The 16,733-nt window shown below is 39.7% G+C and overlaps 2 protein-coding genes across 3 annotated transcripts; one reads left to right on the forward strand and one right to left on the reverse strand.

Annotated features, from left to right (window-relative positions):
* The first annotated feature begins 2,642 nt into the window (after positions 1-2,642).
* Positions 2,643-6,255, forward strand: LOC110503670 (T-cell surface glycoprotein CD3 epsilon chain-like). The gene is made up of 4 exons (XM_090218227.1): positions 2,643-2,822; positions 4,340-4,475; positions 4,691-4,748; positions 6,110-6,255. Exons 1-4 carry the CDS (start codon positions 2,747-2,749, stop codon positions 6,164-6,166), a joined length of 327 nt encoding a protein of 108 aa, XP_090074353.1. The 5' UTR covers positions 2,643-2,746; the 3' UTR covers positions 6,167-6,255.
* A 2,632-nt stretch (positions 6,256-8,887) lies between these two features.
* On the reverse strand, positions 8,888-16,718 carry LOC110503669 (T-cell surface glycoprotein CD3 delta chain). Of its 2 annotated transcripts, XM_021582112.3 has the most exons (8): positions 16,322-16,718; positions 15,924-16,006; positions 15,395-15,471; positions 15,127-15,147; positions 11,990-12,181; positions 11,694-11,834; positions 11,388-11,455; positions 8,888-10,959 (listed from the first exon to the last, which is right to left on the reverse strand). In XM_021582112.3, exons 3-8 carry the CDS (start codon positions 15,444-15,446, stop codon positions 10,900-10,902), a joined length of 534 nt encoding a protein of 177 aa, XP_021437787.3. In that variant the 5' UTR covers positions 15,447-15,471; positions 15,924-16,006; positions 16,322-16,718; the 3' UTR covers positions 8,888-10,899. The 2 variants fall into 2 exon arrangements, with proteins under 2 accessions (XP_021437787.3, XP_090074352.1); XM_090218226.1 differs by lacking the exon at positions 16,322-16,718 and having other exon boundaries at positions 15,924-16,104.
* Between the last annotated feature and the right edge of the window lie 15 nt (positions 16,719-16,733).

Here is a 16,733-nt window from a genome sequence, read left to right on the forward strand (position 1 = left end):
TTGAGTTAATCATATAGTACTTCTCCTCATCTCTCCTCTCGTCGATGATGGGTTACTTGTTAATGTATTGAGACCAGACAGACCATAGGGGGAAAAAAGGGTTTTTGTTCCACACACAGTGCATTTGGAAAGTATTCAGACCTCTTGACCATTTCCACATTTTGTTACATTACAGCCTAATTCTAAAATGTATTGAATAGTTTTCCCCCCTCATCAATCTAGACACAATACCCCATAATGACATAGCAAAAACAGGTTTTTAGAATTTTTTGCAAATGTATTAAAAATCCCAAACTGAAATATCACATTTACATACAGTTGAAGTCGGAAGATTACATACACTTAGGTTGGAGTCATTAAAACTCGTTTTTCAACCACTCCACACATTTCTTGTTAAACAAACTATAGTTTTGGCAAGTCGGTTAGGACATCTACTTTGTGCATGACACAAGTCCTTTTTCCAACAATTGTTTACAGACAGATTATTTCACATATAATTCACTGTATCACAATTCCAGTGGGTCAGAAGTTTACATACACTAAGTTGACAGTGCCTTTAAACAGCTTGGAAAATTCCAGAAAATTATGTCATAGCTTTAGAAGCTTCTGATAGGCTAATTTACATTATTTGACTCAATTGAAGGTGTACCTGTGGATGTATTTCAAGGCCTACCTTCAAACTCGGTGCCTCTTTGCTTGACATCATGGGAAAATCAAAATAAATCAGCGGATAATTTTAGAAAGAGAGTGTCCAGATTGTCTGGCTGATTTGTAGGGGTCCAGATTTTGCAGCTCTTTCAGAACATCAGCTATCTGGATTTGGGTGAAGGAGAAATGGGGAGGTTTGGGCAAGTTGCTGTGGGGGGTGCAGGGCTGTTGGCCGGGGTAGGGGTAGCCAGGTGGAAAGCATGTCCAGCCGTAGAAAAATGCTTAGTGAAATTCTCAATTATCACGGATTTATCGGTGGTGACAGTGTTTCCTAGCCCCACTCTACCATAAAGGCCTGATTGGTGGAGTGCTGCAGAGATGGTTGTCCTTCTGAAAGGTTCTCCCACAGAGAAACTCTGGAGCTCTGTCAGAGTGACCATCAGGTTCTTGGTCACCTCCCTGACCAAGGCCTTTCTCCCCCGATTGCTCAGTTTGGCTGTGCAGCCATCTCTAGGAATAGTCTTGGTGGTTCCAAACTTCTTCGATTTAAGAATGATGGAGGTCACTGTGTTCTTCGGGACCTTCAATGCTGCAGAATGTTTTTGGTACCCTTCCCCAGATCTGTGCCTCGACACAATCCTGTCTCGGAGTTCTATGGACAATTCCTTTGACCTCTGGCTTGGTTTTTGCTCTGACATGCACTGTCAACTGTCAATTTACCACAGGTGGACTCCAAACAATTTGTAGAAACATCTCAAGGATGATCAATGGAAACAGGATGCACCTGAGCTCAATTTCATGTCTCATAGCAAAGGGAACCAGGTAGTTTAAACATTTTTTTTATACATTTGCAAACATCTCTAAAAACCTGTTTTTGCTTTGTCATTATGGGGATTTGTGTGTAGATTGATGAGATAATATTTATTAAAAACATTTTTTAGAATAAGACTGTAAAACGTAACAAAATGTGGAAAAGGTCAAGGGGTCTAAATACTTTCCGAATGCACTGTAGACCCACTATGATGTCTACCTATAGTCTCCACATCCTCATCATACCTCCCTATCCCTTTAACTGCCATTTGTTGCAAATGCTTGGAATATAATGCTGACATTTGAAATAGTAATGAATAGGCCCTATATTTAATGTTTTGGTGGCCTCCTGGTACGATTTACATTGTTACTAGCTGTGCAGCTAAAATAAGTCTGTTATTAACAAATCACCAACCAAGTAACCAACATTTGTGCCAATAGAATTCCATGTAGGTTATAGGTCATGCATTGCATTTATTTATTTATTTATTTCACAAATCAAAGCTAGAGTAACGGAATTGTCAAATAGCAAATAATTAGGAATGTAGCCTACAATATTTATGAACATCACAGGAAAATTAGTATTCATTTATTACTGTATATGGCATTTGTCAACCTTTTCATTTACAGTACTGAGTACTCATCATTACAGTAGTTCACTGACTGAATCCAGCAGAGGGCACAACTGTCCTATGGTGTGGCCTTCTCCATATTAAGTTGCCCTACCCCTGGTCCCAGTTCCTTCTTTATAGTACATAATGTATTTCTCATTATATATGTATACATATATAAATATATTTTGTCAAAATGTTTGCTATTACTACACAACATAAAAAAAACACCTTCAAAAACACAATACAGTAAATGCGATTTGAAGTTAGATCAAATAATGAATATGCTGTTCAATTTTTCTAATTATTTGAATCATTTCCTTAACTACTAAATTACTATATTTCTATATTCAGTGTAAAGCCTACGGAAAGAGGTGTGTAACAGCAGAACAATCAAAACCTCATCTTGAAAAAATCTCTTCCTGAGAGAGAGAGAGAGAGAGAGAGAGAGAGAGAGAGAGAGAGAGAGAGAGAGAGAGAGAGAGAGAGAGAGAGAGAGAGAGAGAGAGAGAGAGAGAGAGGCAAAGAGAGAGCGGGCTTTGAGAGAACTATTGACTTTTCTAAACACAACATTTTCAGACTATATTCACATAAGTACTGTAGATCTCCAGCACTTAAATTCAGACAGAATACAATAACAAAAATACACTTGACTTACCTTGAGAGACAGAGAAGACATGAACAGAGTTAACATGAGTGGTGTGCTCATCTTCTTCATGGTCGCCATCACTGCTGTGCAGGGACAAAAATCAGGTTGAGATGGTTTCTATGGCTTCTTTGTTCAAATCAGTTGTCCTATATTTACATGTATTACAATGTAGAGATTGATTGTATTGAACAAAAAAATATATGGTTTAGTTATATATTGAAAGTATTTACAGTTCTTCTCAATAGTGTACAAGCATCAATGATCAAATGCTCAAATAGATTTACAGAACTTCTGATCGTGTTATTGCCTTAGTACCTGACTTGCATATAATACCCCACCTTTTGCAAAACTTTAAATACAAATGTCATCAGTGAATACAAAACTCACTGTCTAGTGTTCAGTTCAAGAATATTAACACATTGTTTTCATCAGAAGATAAATGTTTCCTGCAATCAGTAACTACTACTGCACAAAAAGTCTCACATCAGTGTCATACCATGTACAATATATGGAAAGATCTATGTGTAATTGTTATGATTTTTCACAATATTGCAGACAATGAAGTTGGGTTACTTTTACATAACCTTGGGTTACTCCTAAGTCATCATAGCCAACATTGTGTCCTTTCATTATAGAGCTTTGCTTTAATGTGGATTTAGGCCTATACATGCATGTCAAGTGTGTTCCTCCATTGTCCTCAACCTTCCATATTTCTATTGTGGATTGTGTTTCAGTGCACCAATGAAAAGTCTGCAAAAGTATAACCTTTTGCATTGAATACATGGAATTGGATTGTGATGATACCAATGAACGATGTGCATTTAAAAAAAAAACAGGAATAATATTTTGTGTATGAAATTGTTTGGAGAAATATGTGTCAAAGGAGAATAGTTCCCCATAATTCTGCACTTTTGGATAGTTGCACTCAAATGTTTTATCATCATGATTAAGTGACTGCAAAGAAAATGTATTGATCTACTGGGATTTTTTAAAGACAGACTAACTTTCTGTTTTGTCTGCTTGGAATCAAGAGATATGTATAGTTGTGTCTATCTTTTTGCAGGCAGTCGTGTTCTTTGGATAAATGTATTTGTAATTTTGACGGTATAATGTAGTTTTGATAAATGTACTGCATATGTTTTGAGAAGGCAACTACATTGACTGTTTTCCAACAGGCCACAGAGTTCTGTGTCTTGTGGACTCTGTTTTGAAGATCGACAACATTGTTACAAACAACTGCTTGTACATGATTGAGAAAAACTGTAATGTTGAATGTTTTGTTTGGTGTCAATTCAATAATTCAATGTTAGTTTAAAAAAAAAGTTAGCTGTGAAGTAAATACTTTTTCTTATGCATTAAATAAATAAATGTAAAGAGTACGTGGTAATGTCAATTGTTGTTTGTTTCAGGGTGTGTATCCTTCTTGAGAAGCATTGTTGCTATGACATGTCCCGGGGGGTGAGTTAACGAAAAAAGATGACTTCTCATTTACATTAGATAAGAGTGATAAAAGCAAAGGAAATATATACACCCATTGACTCATCTTCTTCTTCCTTTCATACACCCATGTTTTAACACAATTTGACTACTAACCCTATCTGTATTGTTTTTGGTGTTGCAGTGTGTGAAAACTGCGTTGAGCTGGATGCGACTCTGGTTACCGGGGCTATTGTTGGGGACCTGCTGGTGACAGGAGGGGTCATCTTCATTGTGTATAGCTGGGCTCAGAAGAAGTCTGGACCTGCTGCACCCCAAAAACTGTTACCATCTGATTATCCATCAGCCAACAGTGGCACTTGGTGATAGGGAGCACTCTCAACTATTTAATTTGACCATACCCAGGACTACTCGACAGCAAAGTATTCACACATCATAAAAACATAAATTCCTCTGTGGCATAGTATTGATCATTTCTTATTGGTACAGCGAATAGTTGATTTATTTATAATAATTTATATTTGGTTTTCACCTTAGAGACGTACCGCTCAGCAGGCCGTGGTCCACCAGTGGTGCCAAGTCCTGACTATGAAGTAGGCTGTCGACCACCACCTCTTGTCCATCTCTCCATCTGTATTTTGTGCTTTTATTCCATCCGTATCTCCTACCTATTCTTCATTCCACGCCTCATGGTTAGCCAATGTCTGTCAGCATGTTAGGGAGATGGTCTAGGCTAGCTATTCACAATACTTCTGGTGAAGATGCATAAAAAAAGAGTGTTGTTGCAATGGAAACTGACCTGTGAATCTGACTTCAACTGACCTGTGAATCTGACTTCAACTGACCTGTGAATCTGACTTCAACTGATCTGTGAATCTGACTTCAACTGACCTGTGAATCTGACTTCAACTGACCTGTGAATCTGACTTCAACTGACCTGTGAATCTGACTTCAACTGACCTGTGAATCTGACTTCAACTGATCTGTGAATCTGACTTAAACTGATCTGTGAATCTGACTTAAACTGACCTGTGAATCTGATTTCAACTGATCTGTGAATCTGACTTAAACTGACCTGTGAATCTGACTTCAACTGACCTGTGAATCTGACTTAAACTGACCTGTGAATCTGACTTCAACTGACCTGTGAATCTGACTTAAACTGACCTGTGAATCTGACTTAAACTGACCTGTGAATCTGACTTAAACTGACCTGTGAATCTGACTTCAACTGATCTGTGAATCTGACTTAAACTGACCTGTGAATCTGACTTCAACTGACCTGTGAATCTGACTTCAACTGATCTGTGAATCTGACTTCAACTGACCTGTGAATCTGACTTCAACTGACCTGTGAATCTGACTTCAACTGACCTGTGAATCTGACTTCAACTGACCTGTGAATCTGACTTCAACTGACCTGTGAATCTGACTTCAACTGACCTGTGAATCTGACTTCAATTGACCTGTGAATCTGACTTCAACTGACCTGTGAATCTGACTTAAACTGACCTGTGAATCTGACTTAAACTGACCTGTGAATCTGACTTCAACTGACCTGTGAATCTGACTTCAATTGACCTGTGAATCTGACTTAAACTGACCTGTGAATCTGACTTCAACTGATCTGTGAATCTGACTTAAACTGACCTGTGAATCTGACTTCAACTGACCTGTGAATCTGACTTAAACTGACCTGTGAATCTGACTTAAACTGACCTGTGAATCTGACTTAAACTGACCTGTGAATCTGACTTCAACTGATCTGTGAATCTGACTTAAACTGACTTGTGAATCTGACTTCAACTGACCTGTGAATCTGACTTCAACTGATCTGTGAATCTGACTTAAACTGACCTGTGAATCTGACTTCAACTGATCTGTGAATCTGACTTAATTAACAACAACAAATAGCTACAGCAGTCACCTAAAGCCTTTATTTCCCCCCTGACAGCCCCTTAGCGTGGCAACCTGCAGCAGAGATATCTACGCTACCCACAGGACTGGGTAGACTATCCTCTCACCAGACCACACCTGTTCTCTAGGACCCCTCTGATGCCCTGGACCAGCAGGCCTCAGCTCACCCTACCATCAAAGAGGAGGGGAGAAGGCTCTGTAGTTCTTAGCATAGACTTAAAGAGCTTCTTATTTGAGCTTGATGTGTAAAAAGTGTGATATCATGATTTAGTTAAAACTATAGTTCAGAATTACTGTAACTAGCGATAATAGTGATCAACATAGTGTTGCTCTGGAAAATAGAGACAAAGGTAGGAAGATCTTTGTAACGACTTTTGGATGTTTGCTGTACTGAAAAACAACTTGTACCTATCTGTGTAGATCAACTGTTGTAAAATGGTATCAATGCTTGCAGATGCCAAGTTCTTCCTCCTCACAATGTTAATGCTGCCTGTATATACACTGAGTGTACAAAACACCATCCTAATATTGAGTTGAACCCCCTTTTGCACTTAGAACAGCATCAATTCATTGGGTTATGGGCTACAAGGTGTCGAAAGCGTTCCACAGGGATGCTGGCTAATGTAGACTCCAAGGCTTGCCACAGTAGTGTCAAGTTGGCCGGATGTTCTGTGGGTGTTGGACCATTCTTGATACACACAGGACACTGTTGTCTTGCCCATTCACCCTCTGAATGGCACACACACAATCCATGTCTCAATCCATGTCAAAGCTTGAAAATCCTTCTTTAACCTGTCTCCCTTCAACTACACTGATTGAAGTGGATTTAACAAGTGAAGTCAATAAGGGATCACAGCATTCACCTGGATTCACCTGGTCAGTCTATGACATGGAAAGAGCAGGTGTTCTTAATGTTTTATGCAGCTAGCGTATTGGCACATATACAGTGGGGCAAAAAAAGTATTTAGTCAGCCACCAATTGTGCAAGTTCTCCCACTTAAAAAGATGAGAGAGGCCTGTACTTTTCATCATAGGTACACTTCAACTATGACAGACAAAATGAGAAAAAAAATCCAGAAAATCACATTGTAGGATTTGTAATGAATTTATTTGCAAATTATGGTGGAAAATAAGTATTTGGTCACCTACAAACAAGCAAGATTTCTGGCTCTCACAGACCTGTAACTTCTCCTTTAAGAGGCTCCTCTGTCCTCCACTCGTTACCTGTATTAATGGCACCTGTTTGAACTTGTTATCAGTATAAAAGACACCTGTCCACAACCTCAAACAGTCACACTCCAAAATCCACTATGGCCAAGACCAAAGAGCTGTCAAAGGACACCAGAAACCAAATTGTAGACCTGCACCAGGCTGGGAAGACTGAATCTGCAATAGGTAAGCAGCTTGGTTTGAAGAAATCAACTGTGGGAGCAATTATTAGGAAATGGAAGACATACAAGACCACTGATAATCTCCGTCGATCTGGGGCTCCACGCAAGATCTCACTCCGTGGGGTCAAAATGATCACAAGAACGGTGAGCAAAAATCCCAGAGCCACACGGGGGGACCTAGTGAATGACCTGCAGAGAGCTGGGACCAAAGTAACAAAGCCTACCATCAGTAACACACTACGCCACCAGGGACTCAAATCCTGCAGTGCCAGACGTGTCCAGGCCCGTCTGAAGTTTGCTAGAGAGCATTTGGATGATCCAGAAGAAGATTGGGAGAATGTCATATGGTCAGATGAAACCAAAATAGAACTACTTCATTGTGAGCCACTATGACACAAAGGAAATGTTTGTTTTATGAAGTGTAGTGTCATGCGATTAAAGAGTCTAGCTAGTTTGCGGTTCTTTATCTTCAGTCGGCTGTCATGCCTTAAGCCGCAGATGCCTGCACCCCTTACGCTTACTGGAAATGATGGTGGATGATTGGCCAGGTCTCTCTGTTGCTAATCATGAGGATCTCATCGGAAACACGTCACATATGAGTGTAGGCAGACTTTACTTACCCGCATCAGTGGAAAGAAAACTTTTTTTTTTTTTTGCCTTACACTAACTTTGTGTTGCAAGAATGTAGTGAAAATAATGTCTACTGGATGCATTTAAAAAAACTTCTTTTGACAAGAATAAAGAACTTCTTACGACATTCAAGTGTAGGTGTCTATAGTTGCTTCCTACCATTTTGTATCAATGAGTGACTGGATAGATCAATCAAGCCCAGCACTTGCACAGCTGATGAATCTAATTATGGTCCAGAGTGAAGACCAAGAACATGGAGCGTGCACACCTGGAACACCGGAGTGAATGAAATCTGTTAAATCTGATCAACAGTGGTTCATTTGGAGAATTTGAGTGTTGTGTTAAATGTGTCTGTTTGCAAGTGTGGTTGATTTGTGTGCGTGTGTAGGTCTGTGTGTTTGTCTGTCTATGTGTAGGTCTGTCTGTCTGTGTGTGTGTGTGTGATGTGAACATGGATATGTGGGTGTTGGTTGTGCACGCTGTGAGCTCTGTGTTGTTTGAGCTCTTTCCGTTTGATCTCCTCTCTAAGCTCCGTTAGGAAACCGCACTTTGTAGACTAGCAGAAGTAAACCCCCATAACCACACTCGAAAAGCATCTCATATATCATGTGCTCTGTTCCATTAGAATATCTGACACATTTGGGCTTCCTGTAGAGCAAACCCTTCACTAAAGCTGCTCTCTGTGTGGTAGTAAATAAGTGGAATAGTCAGATCGAAAAAAAAATTACTGACTCACTTAAAGATCTCATAAAAAGTAGGATGAAACCAGAAATAACAAGTCACAATCAGTGAACGTGTATTTTGTGACCAACTTTTCATTTAATTTGCATTTCATTATTTATGTTATTTGTATTCTTTTCACCAGGTTAGTCTCGTTGAGATGAAAAAACTATTTTCCAAGAGAGACCTGGCCAAAAGAGAAGCACACACACACACACACTTTATTGTCCACCATAGATTTGACCCTAGCCTTAAGCTAATTCAAGGACACGAGCTCCTGCAATTTATTGTCCTTTTGTATCTTGTTCCAAGTGGAAGGGCAAGAAAACTGGAATGCTTTTTAAATTTGTTATACCAAACTCTGTACGGGCACAGTCAACAAGATACAGTCCTGTGAGCGTAGCCAATTGTTGTCATTTGTCTGCTGGACAATGTAGGTACACAGGTAAAAAGGGGGCTGTCTCAGTATGGCCTGATCAATGAAGACGTAACCAATGACTATGTCTCCGAAGAGCTTAGGAAGGCCAGCCCACTCTCATATAGAGGGTACAGTGATGAGTGAGGGCTTTGGAATTCATAACAAACCTCCTTTTCCCATGGTACTCCTGAGTTCATAACAAACCTTCGCTCCCCCATGGTACACCTGAATTCATAACAAACCTCCTCTCCCCATGGTACACCTAAATTCATAACAAACCTCCTTCCCCATGGTACACCTGAATTCACAACAAACCTCCACTCCCCATGGTACACCTGAATTCACAACAAACCTCCGCTCCCCATGGTACACCTGAATTCACAACAAACCTCAGCTCCCCATGGTACACCTGAATTCACAACAAACCTCCACTCCCCATGGTACACCTGAATTCACAACAAACCTCAGCTCCCCATGGTACACCTGAGTTCATAACAAACCTCCTTCCACATAGTACACCTGAATTCACAACAAACCTTCACTCCCCATGGTACACCTGAATTCACAACGAACCTTCACTCCCCATGGTACACCTGAATTCACAACAAACCTCCGCTCCCCATGGTACACCTGAATTCACAACAAACCTCAGCTCCCCATGGTACACCTGAGTTCATAACAAACCTCCTTCCCCATGGTACACCTGAATTCACAACAAACCTTCACTCCCCATGGTACACCTGAATTCACAACAAACCTTCACTCCCCATGGTACACCTGAATTCACAACAAACCTCAGCTCCCCATGGTACACCTGAGTTCATAACAAACCTCCTTCCCCATGGTACACCTGAATTCACAACAAATCTTCACTCCCTATGGTACACCTGAATTCACAACAAACCTTCACTCCCTATGGTACACCTGAATTCACAACAAATCTTCGATCCCCATGGTACACCTGAATTCACAACAAACCTCCGCTCCCCATGGTACACCTGAATTCACAACAAACCTCCTCTCCCCATGGTACACCTGAATTCGTCAAACATTTTCTGTACACAGGTTGAAAAAAGGTATCAGCTAGGACTATAAAAGCAAATAACAAATTATCTTACGTCATGGAATGACAAAACAGCCTAAATGAAAACAAATATAAATACAAGGAAAATGTATATATGTCTACATACAGTAATATTAACCTATTAGCCAAACAAATTCTCAATATAAAAATTGGGGAAATCAACAAACATGTGTGAAGTTGGACAAATACAATTGATGGTACCAAAAGGAAATCTTAGCGCGTGCAAAGCAGTAGATCAAAGTAAACAAAGCAACAGAGCAAACAGTCAATGACTCTGTACATCAAATGGACAGTTGAGGGACTTGTCATGGATTTCTGCCTTCACTCAATGCATTACAACAATTATTTTGTGGTTTGTAAAAGTAATGTAGCACTGAGCACATTTTATTTGTAGACAAATGTGTGGTCATACGCACAACCTTAAAAAAAACATAGGTCCCGGGCTGATAAATAATACTAGTAAAGAAGAAGATGGCCCGCACAACATTAAAGCTCCCAATTCACCTCTTTATTCACTATGTTTCAATCCGAAACGGATCTTCGAACGGAGCTTAAAGAGTGTGCTCTACATTTTATTTTTCTCTTTATCTCCTTTCTGGCAGAGTGCTGTACTCAGATCTGTCCATGCGCTTTTTATTCAGGGGCTATGAGAGAGAGAGAGAGAGAGAGAGAGAGAGAGAGAGAGAGAGAGAGAGAGAGAAAGAAAGAAAGAAAGAAAGAAAGAAAGAAAGAAAGAAAGAAAGAAAGAAAGAAAGAAAGAAAGAAAGAAAGAAAGAAAGAAAGAAAGAAAGAAAGAAAGAAAGAAAGAAAGAAAGAAAGAAAGAAAGAAAGAAAGAAAGAAAGAAAGAAAGAAAGAAAGAAAGAAAGAAAGAAAGAAAGAAAGAAAGAAAGAAAGAAAGAAAGAAAGAAAGAAAGAAAGAAAGAAAGAAAGAAAGAAAGAAAGAAAGAAAGAAAGAAAGAAAGAAGGTCAGACAGACACAAATGGATTAATCCATCGCTATAACTTAATGAGTTTGACTCGTTATTTTGTTCATGTCAAGATCGTGGCTCAAAGAAGCCAGGAAACACCTACCTGATAGTTGCCAGTGGGGTCTTCGTTTGCACTCGCCTCATTGTTGATGAGCCCCATTTTGCTAGATGCTAGGGGTGAAAGACAGAAATGAAATATTGCATTACATGATTGATTATGGTCTTCATGTGTATTATTTTTTTTATGTTTACTGTAAAACATTTCATTTTTAAGAATATCTCAATCAGAAGTGTTCACTTCTGAGTTTTCTCCATTCTATGCCCAACGTTCAAAGTAAGGGCTCGTCAGGTATCATTCAAATTTCAAGTTCACATATCCTATGTTTTTCCCCTTTGTGTGATCACTGACTTTTCTTGCCGGTGATCAGTGTTGCTTTGGGCTGTGAGGCGATGCTGTAGACAGCTACTCCAATCAGGACAGTGGCCACCAGGTCTCCCACAACCATCCCTACAGCCGCAGTTGTATCCAGCTCGACGCAGTTATCACAGGCTGGGAACACACACACACACACACACAAGCACACCACACATACACGTACGTTATAATGATGTGTGTTAAAATGGCATACACACAAAACAAAACATTGACTTATATTATTGTGAGGTATAATTATACATTGAGGGAAATGGCAGTACTGTACTTACTCCGAAATTTCACATAGATTTTGACCTGGTCTTCTTCTGAGACAGGATCTTTCTCGCATACATACTCATTTGTGTTCTCGTCCTTGTATTCCAGTGTTCGAGTAGTCTCATTAGTAGATTGAAAATGGAAACCATCAGGACATGATAATTTGATCTTGTCCGAGGAGGATTCTTCCACTTTTATTTTAAGTTCTAAAGAAATAAACACACCAGCATTAGATAAGATAGATTGATAAGCCCTTTCGGGATATTCGTGTTTCTCTCCATCTACTTTTTCCTCATGCTCTGTTTCTGTTATTTAAGCAAATGCATATTAGGTAGACATACAGTCAGGTCTATAATTATTGGCACCCTTGATAAAGATAAACAAAAAAGGCTGTATGAAATAAATAAGCTATACTGTATGCTCAAATATTTATGATTATTTAATACTAATACAATTAATACAACTAATACAATTGCTCAGAGAAAGAGATTTTGTTTAACAAGTAATACAAAAGAATATTAAAAAGATAGATTGCGAGGATAATTACACAGCCTTTTTGTAAAATGTTTTATGAGATTGGAAAACACGTTGGCAGATCAGAGACCTAGCAGTGTGGTGCCAGGACAACAATCTCCCTTAACATCAGCAAGAAAAAAGGAGCTGATTCTGAACTATAGGAAACGGAGGGCCAAGCAAGCCCCCATCCAAATAGATGGGGGTATAGCGGAGCAGGTCGAGAGCTTCAAATTCCTTGGTGTCCACATCACTAAGGAATTATCATGGTCCACACACACCAACAGTCGTGAAGAGGGCACGACAACGCCTCTTCCCCCTCTGAAAAGATTCGGCATGGGCCCTCAGATCCTAAAAAAAGTTTGATCATTGAGAGCATCTTGACTGGCTGCATCACGGCTTGGTATGGCAACTGCTTGCATCTGACCGCAAAGCGCTACAGAGGGTAGTGTGTACAGCCCAGTACATCACTGGGGCCGAGCTCCCTGCCATCCGGGACCTCTGTACCAGGCGGTGTCAGAGAAAGACCCTAAAAATTCTCAAAGACTCCAGTCACCCTAGTCATAGACTATTCTCTCTGCCACCGCACAGCAAGTGGTACATATGGACCAAGTCTGGAACCAACAGGACCCTGAACAGCTTTTACCCCCAAGCCATAAGACAGCTAAAAACACTGAACAAAAATATAAACGCAACATTGAAAGTGTTGGTCCCATGTTTAATGTGCTGTAATAAAAGATCCCAGAAATGTTCCATACGCACAAGCTTATTTATCTCAAATGTTGTGCACATCCCTGTTAGTGAGCATTTCTCCTTTGCCAAGATAATCCATCCACCTGACAGGTTTGGCATATCAAGAAGCCGATTCAACAGCATGATCATAAACAGGTGCACCTTTTGTTGGGGGCAGTAAAAGGCCACTCTAAAATGTGAAGTTTTGTCACACAACACAATGCCACAGATGTCTCAAGTTTTGAGGGAGCGAGCAATTGGCATGCTGACCACCAGAGCTGTTGCCAGAGAATTTAATGTTTATTTCTCTACCATAAGCCACCTCCAACAACGTTTTAGAGAATTTGGCAGTATGTTGAACCAGACTCACAACCGCAGACCACGTCTATGGTGTCGTGTGCGTGAACAGTTTGCAGATGTCAACATTGTGACCAGAGTGCCCCATGGTGGCGGTGGGGTTATGGTATGGGCAGACATAAGCTTCGGACAACGAACACGATTGCATTTTATCAATGACAATTTGAATGTACAGAGATTCCATGACTAGATCCTGAGGCCCATTGTCTTGGCATTCATCTGCCGCCATCACCTCATGTTTCAGCATGATAATGCACGGCCCCATGTCGCAAGGATCTTCAACAATTCCTGGAAGCTGAAAACGTCCCAGTTCTTCCATGGCCTGCATATTCACCAGACATGTCCCCCATTGAAGATATTTGGGATGCTGTGGATCGACGTGTACGACACGTCGATCCACACTTTTGACTCATCACATGCACTGCTGTTACTGTTTATCATCTATCCTGTTGCCCACTTTATCACTACCTATATGTACTTATCTTCCTCAATTACCTCGTACCCTGCACATCGACTCGGTACTGGTACCCCGTATATATAGCCAAGTTATCATTGACCTAGTACTGGTGCCTCGTATATATAGCCAAGTTATCATTGACCTAGTACTGGTGCCCCGTATATATAGCCAAGTTATCATTACTCATTGTGTATTTATTCCTTGTGTTATTATTTCTCTTTCTTTCTCTCTGCACCATTGGGAAGGGCTCGTAAGTAAGCATTTCACTGTTAGTCTACACCTGTTGTTTACGAAGCATTAGACAAATACCATTTGATTTGATCCTAGACCATTCCTCCACACAGAATCTTTCCAGATCCTTGATATCCTTCGTCTGCTCTTATGGACGGCCCTTTTCAATTCAAACTACAGGTTTAAAATGGAGTTCAAGTCCAGAGCCTAAGAGGGCCATTGCAAAATGCTGATTCTGCGGTCAATTAACCATTTCTTTGTGGATTTTGATAAGTGCTCGTTTTTATGGTCTTGCTAGAAGATCCTGGCAGAAGCAACCAGGTTTTTGTCTACAATGTCCTGTTACTTACCAGTAGAAACAAAATAGCCCCCATAACATCAAAAAGATCCACCACCATATTTTACAGTAGGTATGAGATACTTTTCTGCATATGCTTCTGTTTTTCAACACCAAACCCACCACTGATGTCCGTGGCCGAAGAGCTCAATTTTCATGCAATCTGACCATAGCACCGGTTCCAATCTAAATGCCAACGTCATGTATCAAACTCCCGGCGGTGCTACGGTCAGATGACAAAATCATATTATCTGAGCAATTGTATTAGTATAAATTAATATAACTTGCCCATATTTTTTTTTCTGCATATAATATAGCTCAGTTGTTGTATTATTTCTTTTATACAGTATTTTCTGCTCATCTCTATCAAGGATGCCAATACTTATGGTGGGTTTTAGTCAGTTCGGTTAGATAGTTTTGAATATTAAATTAAACGAGGAGAAAACCTGATCTGTGCCCAGATAATGCCCTAAAATGTCATAGTTAGATCGAAAACAGGACCTGGATTATATCTGGTCACTTACTTGAGACTGAATCTTCAGCTACTGTAAAAAGAATGGGGGAAGCATCAGTTAGGGTCACAGTAAAAAGATCCGAAAGCATTTGTGACCTTGACATCAGTGATCTTGTACTTTAAAAAAAAAAAATGTCATCCATCTGATTAAATCTAGTCAGGAATAATAATAAAAAGTGATCAGAAAAAAACTGGTGTGTTGAATCATTTCTGACATTTTTTTTATGCAGTCTGTCAATGTATTTTTTTTTCTTCATAGATATTCTCCCAAAACGTACCAGTCATGGTCCAAATCACCAACAGATGAGCCAAGAGTATGGTCCACTTCATTCTACTTACTCTTCTCTCGATTCTCCTGGGGAAATTAAACTGGTGTATCATTTCATACAAATCAAATCAAATGTATTTATATAGCCCTTTGTACATCAGCTGATATCTCAAAGTGCTGTACAGAAACCCAGCCTAAAACCCCAAACAGCAAGCAATGCAGGTGTAGAGGCACGGAAGCATACACAGCCATTGTAGGAGACACCATTTCTGTCCCTAGTCAGCCATTTTAATTTTACTCAAACTTCTATTTTGTATCATAATAGAAAGACAAATACATCTTTATTTACTGAATTGAGACATATCGCAAAAAAACACCTTTACACAATTATATTGATTTATTGTTGTTTTGTGCCATTTTACACATCCTTAGGCTCCAACAAACCTTTTAAATTGTAAACCTTTCTAATGCCAGTGATGCCAACTCTTTAAGCGTCTCTATCAACTCTTCAGAATAGGAGTTCTAAAAAAAAAACATACCTGAATATGGAATCCTTTCCCCTGTATGTTTCCAAAATGTCTTCAAAATGTCACCACCTCAGTAGGTCTGTCTGTCTCTATGTCTACGAGGAGGAAGTGTGTATGATTGGTTTATCTTCCGTTACACCGGGGGCTGTCTCTATCTGGTACCTCTGTAATTTCTCTGGGTTGAGTTATGAGTGAGGTCACAGCTCAAAATATCTTCAACATGCTGCTTTAGCAAGTATTGACACTTTTGATACAACTATGTCCCAATGTGTAATACCATATTATAAAGGGTAAGAAGAATTACATATGGGCCTAAGGTAAATTGCAAATAATCATTTGAGAGAGTCTAATGGTTTTAGTATGGAATACGATTTTACGAAGTAGTAAAACATCATTATGATCATACTCACATTTCTTTAAGAAAGTTATGTCCCAATGATTCTGTAGAACCTACAATCCCTACTGCTCTGCAAAAGGAGCCGTGTGAGGAAGACAGAGAGATGATCCCACAAAGCAGCTTCCTGCTTGGCTACGGTAGACCACAACACCCTGTAACCTACAACTGGCACCTGGAACACAGTCACACTCTCACCCAGTCACTAAGACACAATGCCTCAAACACTACCCACCCCTACATCAAAAACAACAACAATGCACTAATCAAAGGTAAGACAAAAAACAATTTTCGTAGAAGAATTGCAGTAGACAAAATGTTGATTTTGGGGGTCATAACATCGTCTTTCTGTTCAAATCTACACACAATCACATCTAGCCAGTCAGCAGTGTCAGAACCATAAAATATAGGACAGTATCACTTCCCTC

The sequence above is a fragment of the Oncorhynchus mykiss genome, chromosome 24 (assembly GCF_057628025.1).
Source record: "Oncorhynchus mykiss isolate SJ-2025 chromosome 24, ASM5762802v1, whole genome shotgun sequence".
NCBI classification, from domain to species: Eukaryota; Metazoa; Chordata; class Actinopteri; order Salmoniformes; family Salmonidae; genus Oncorhynchus; species Oncorhynchus mykiss.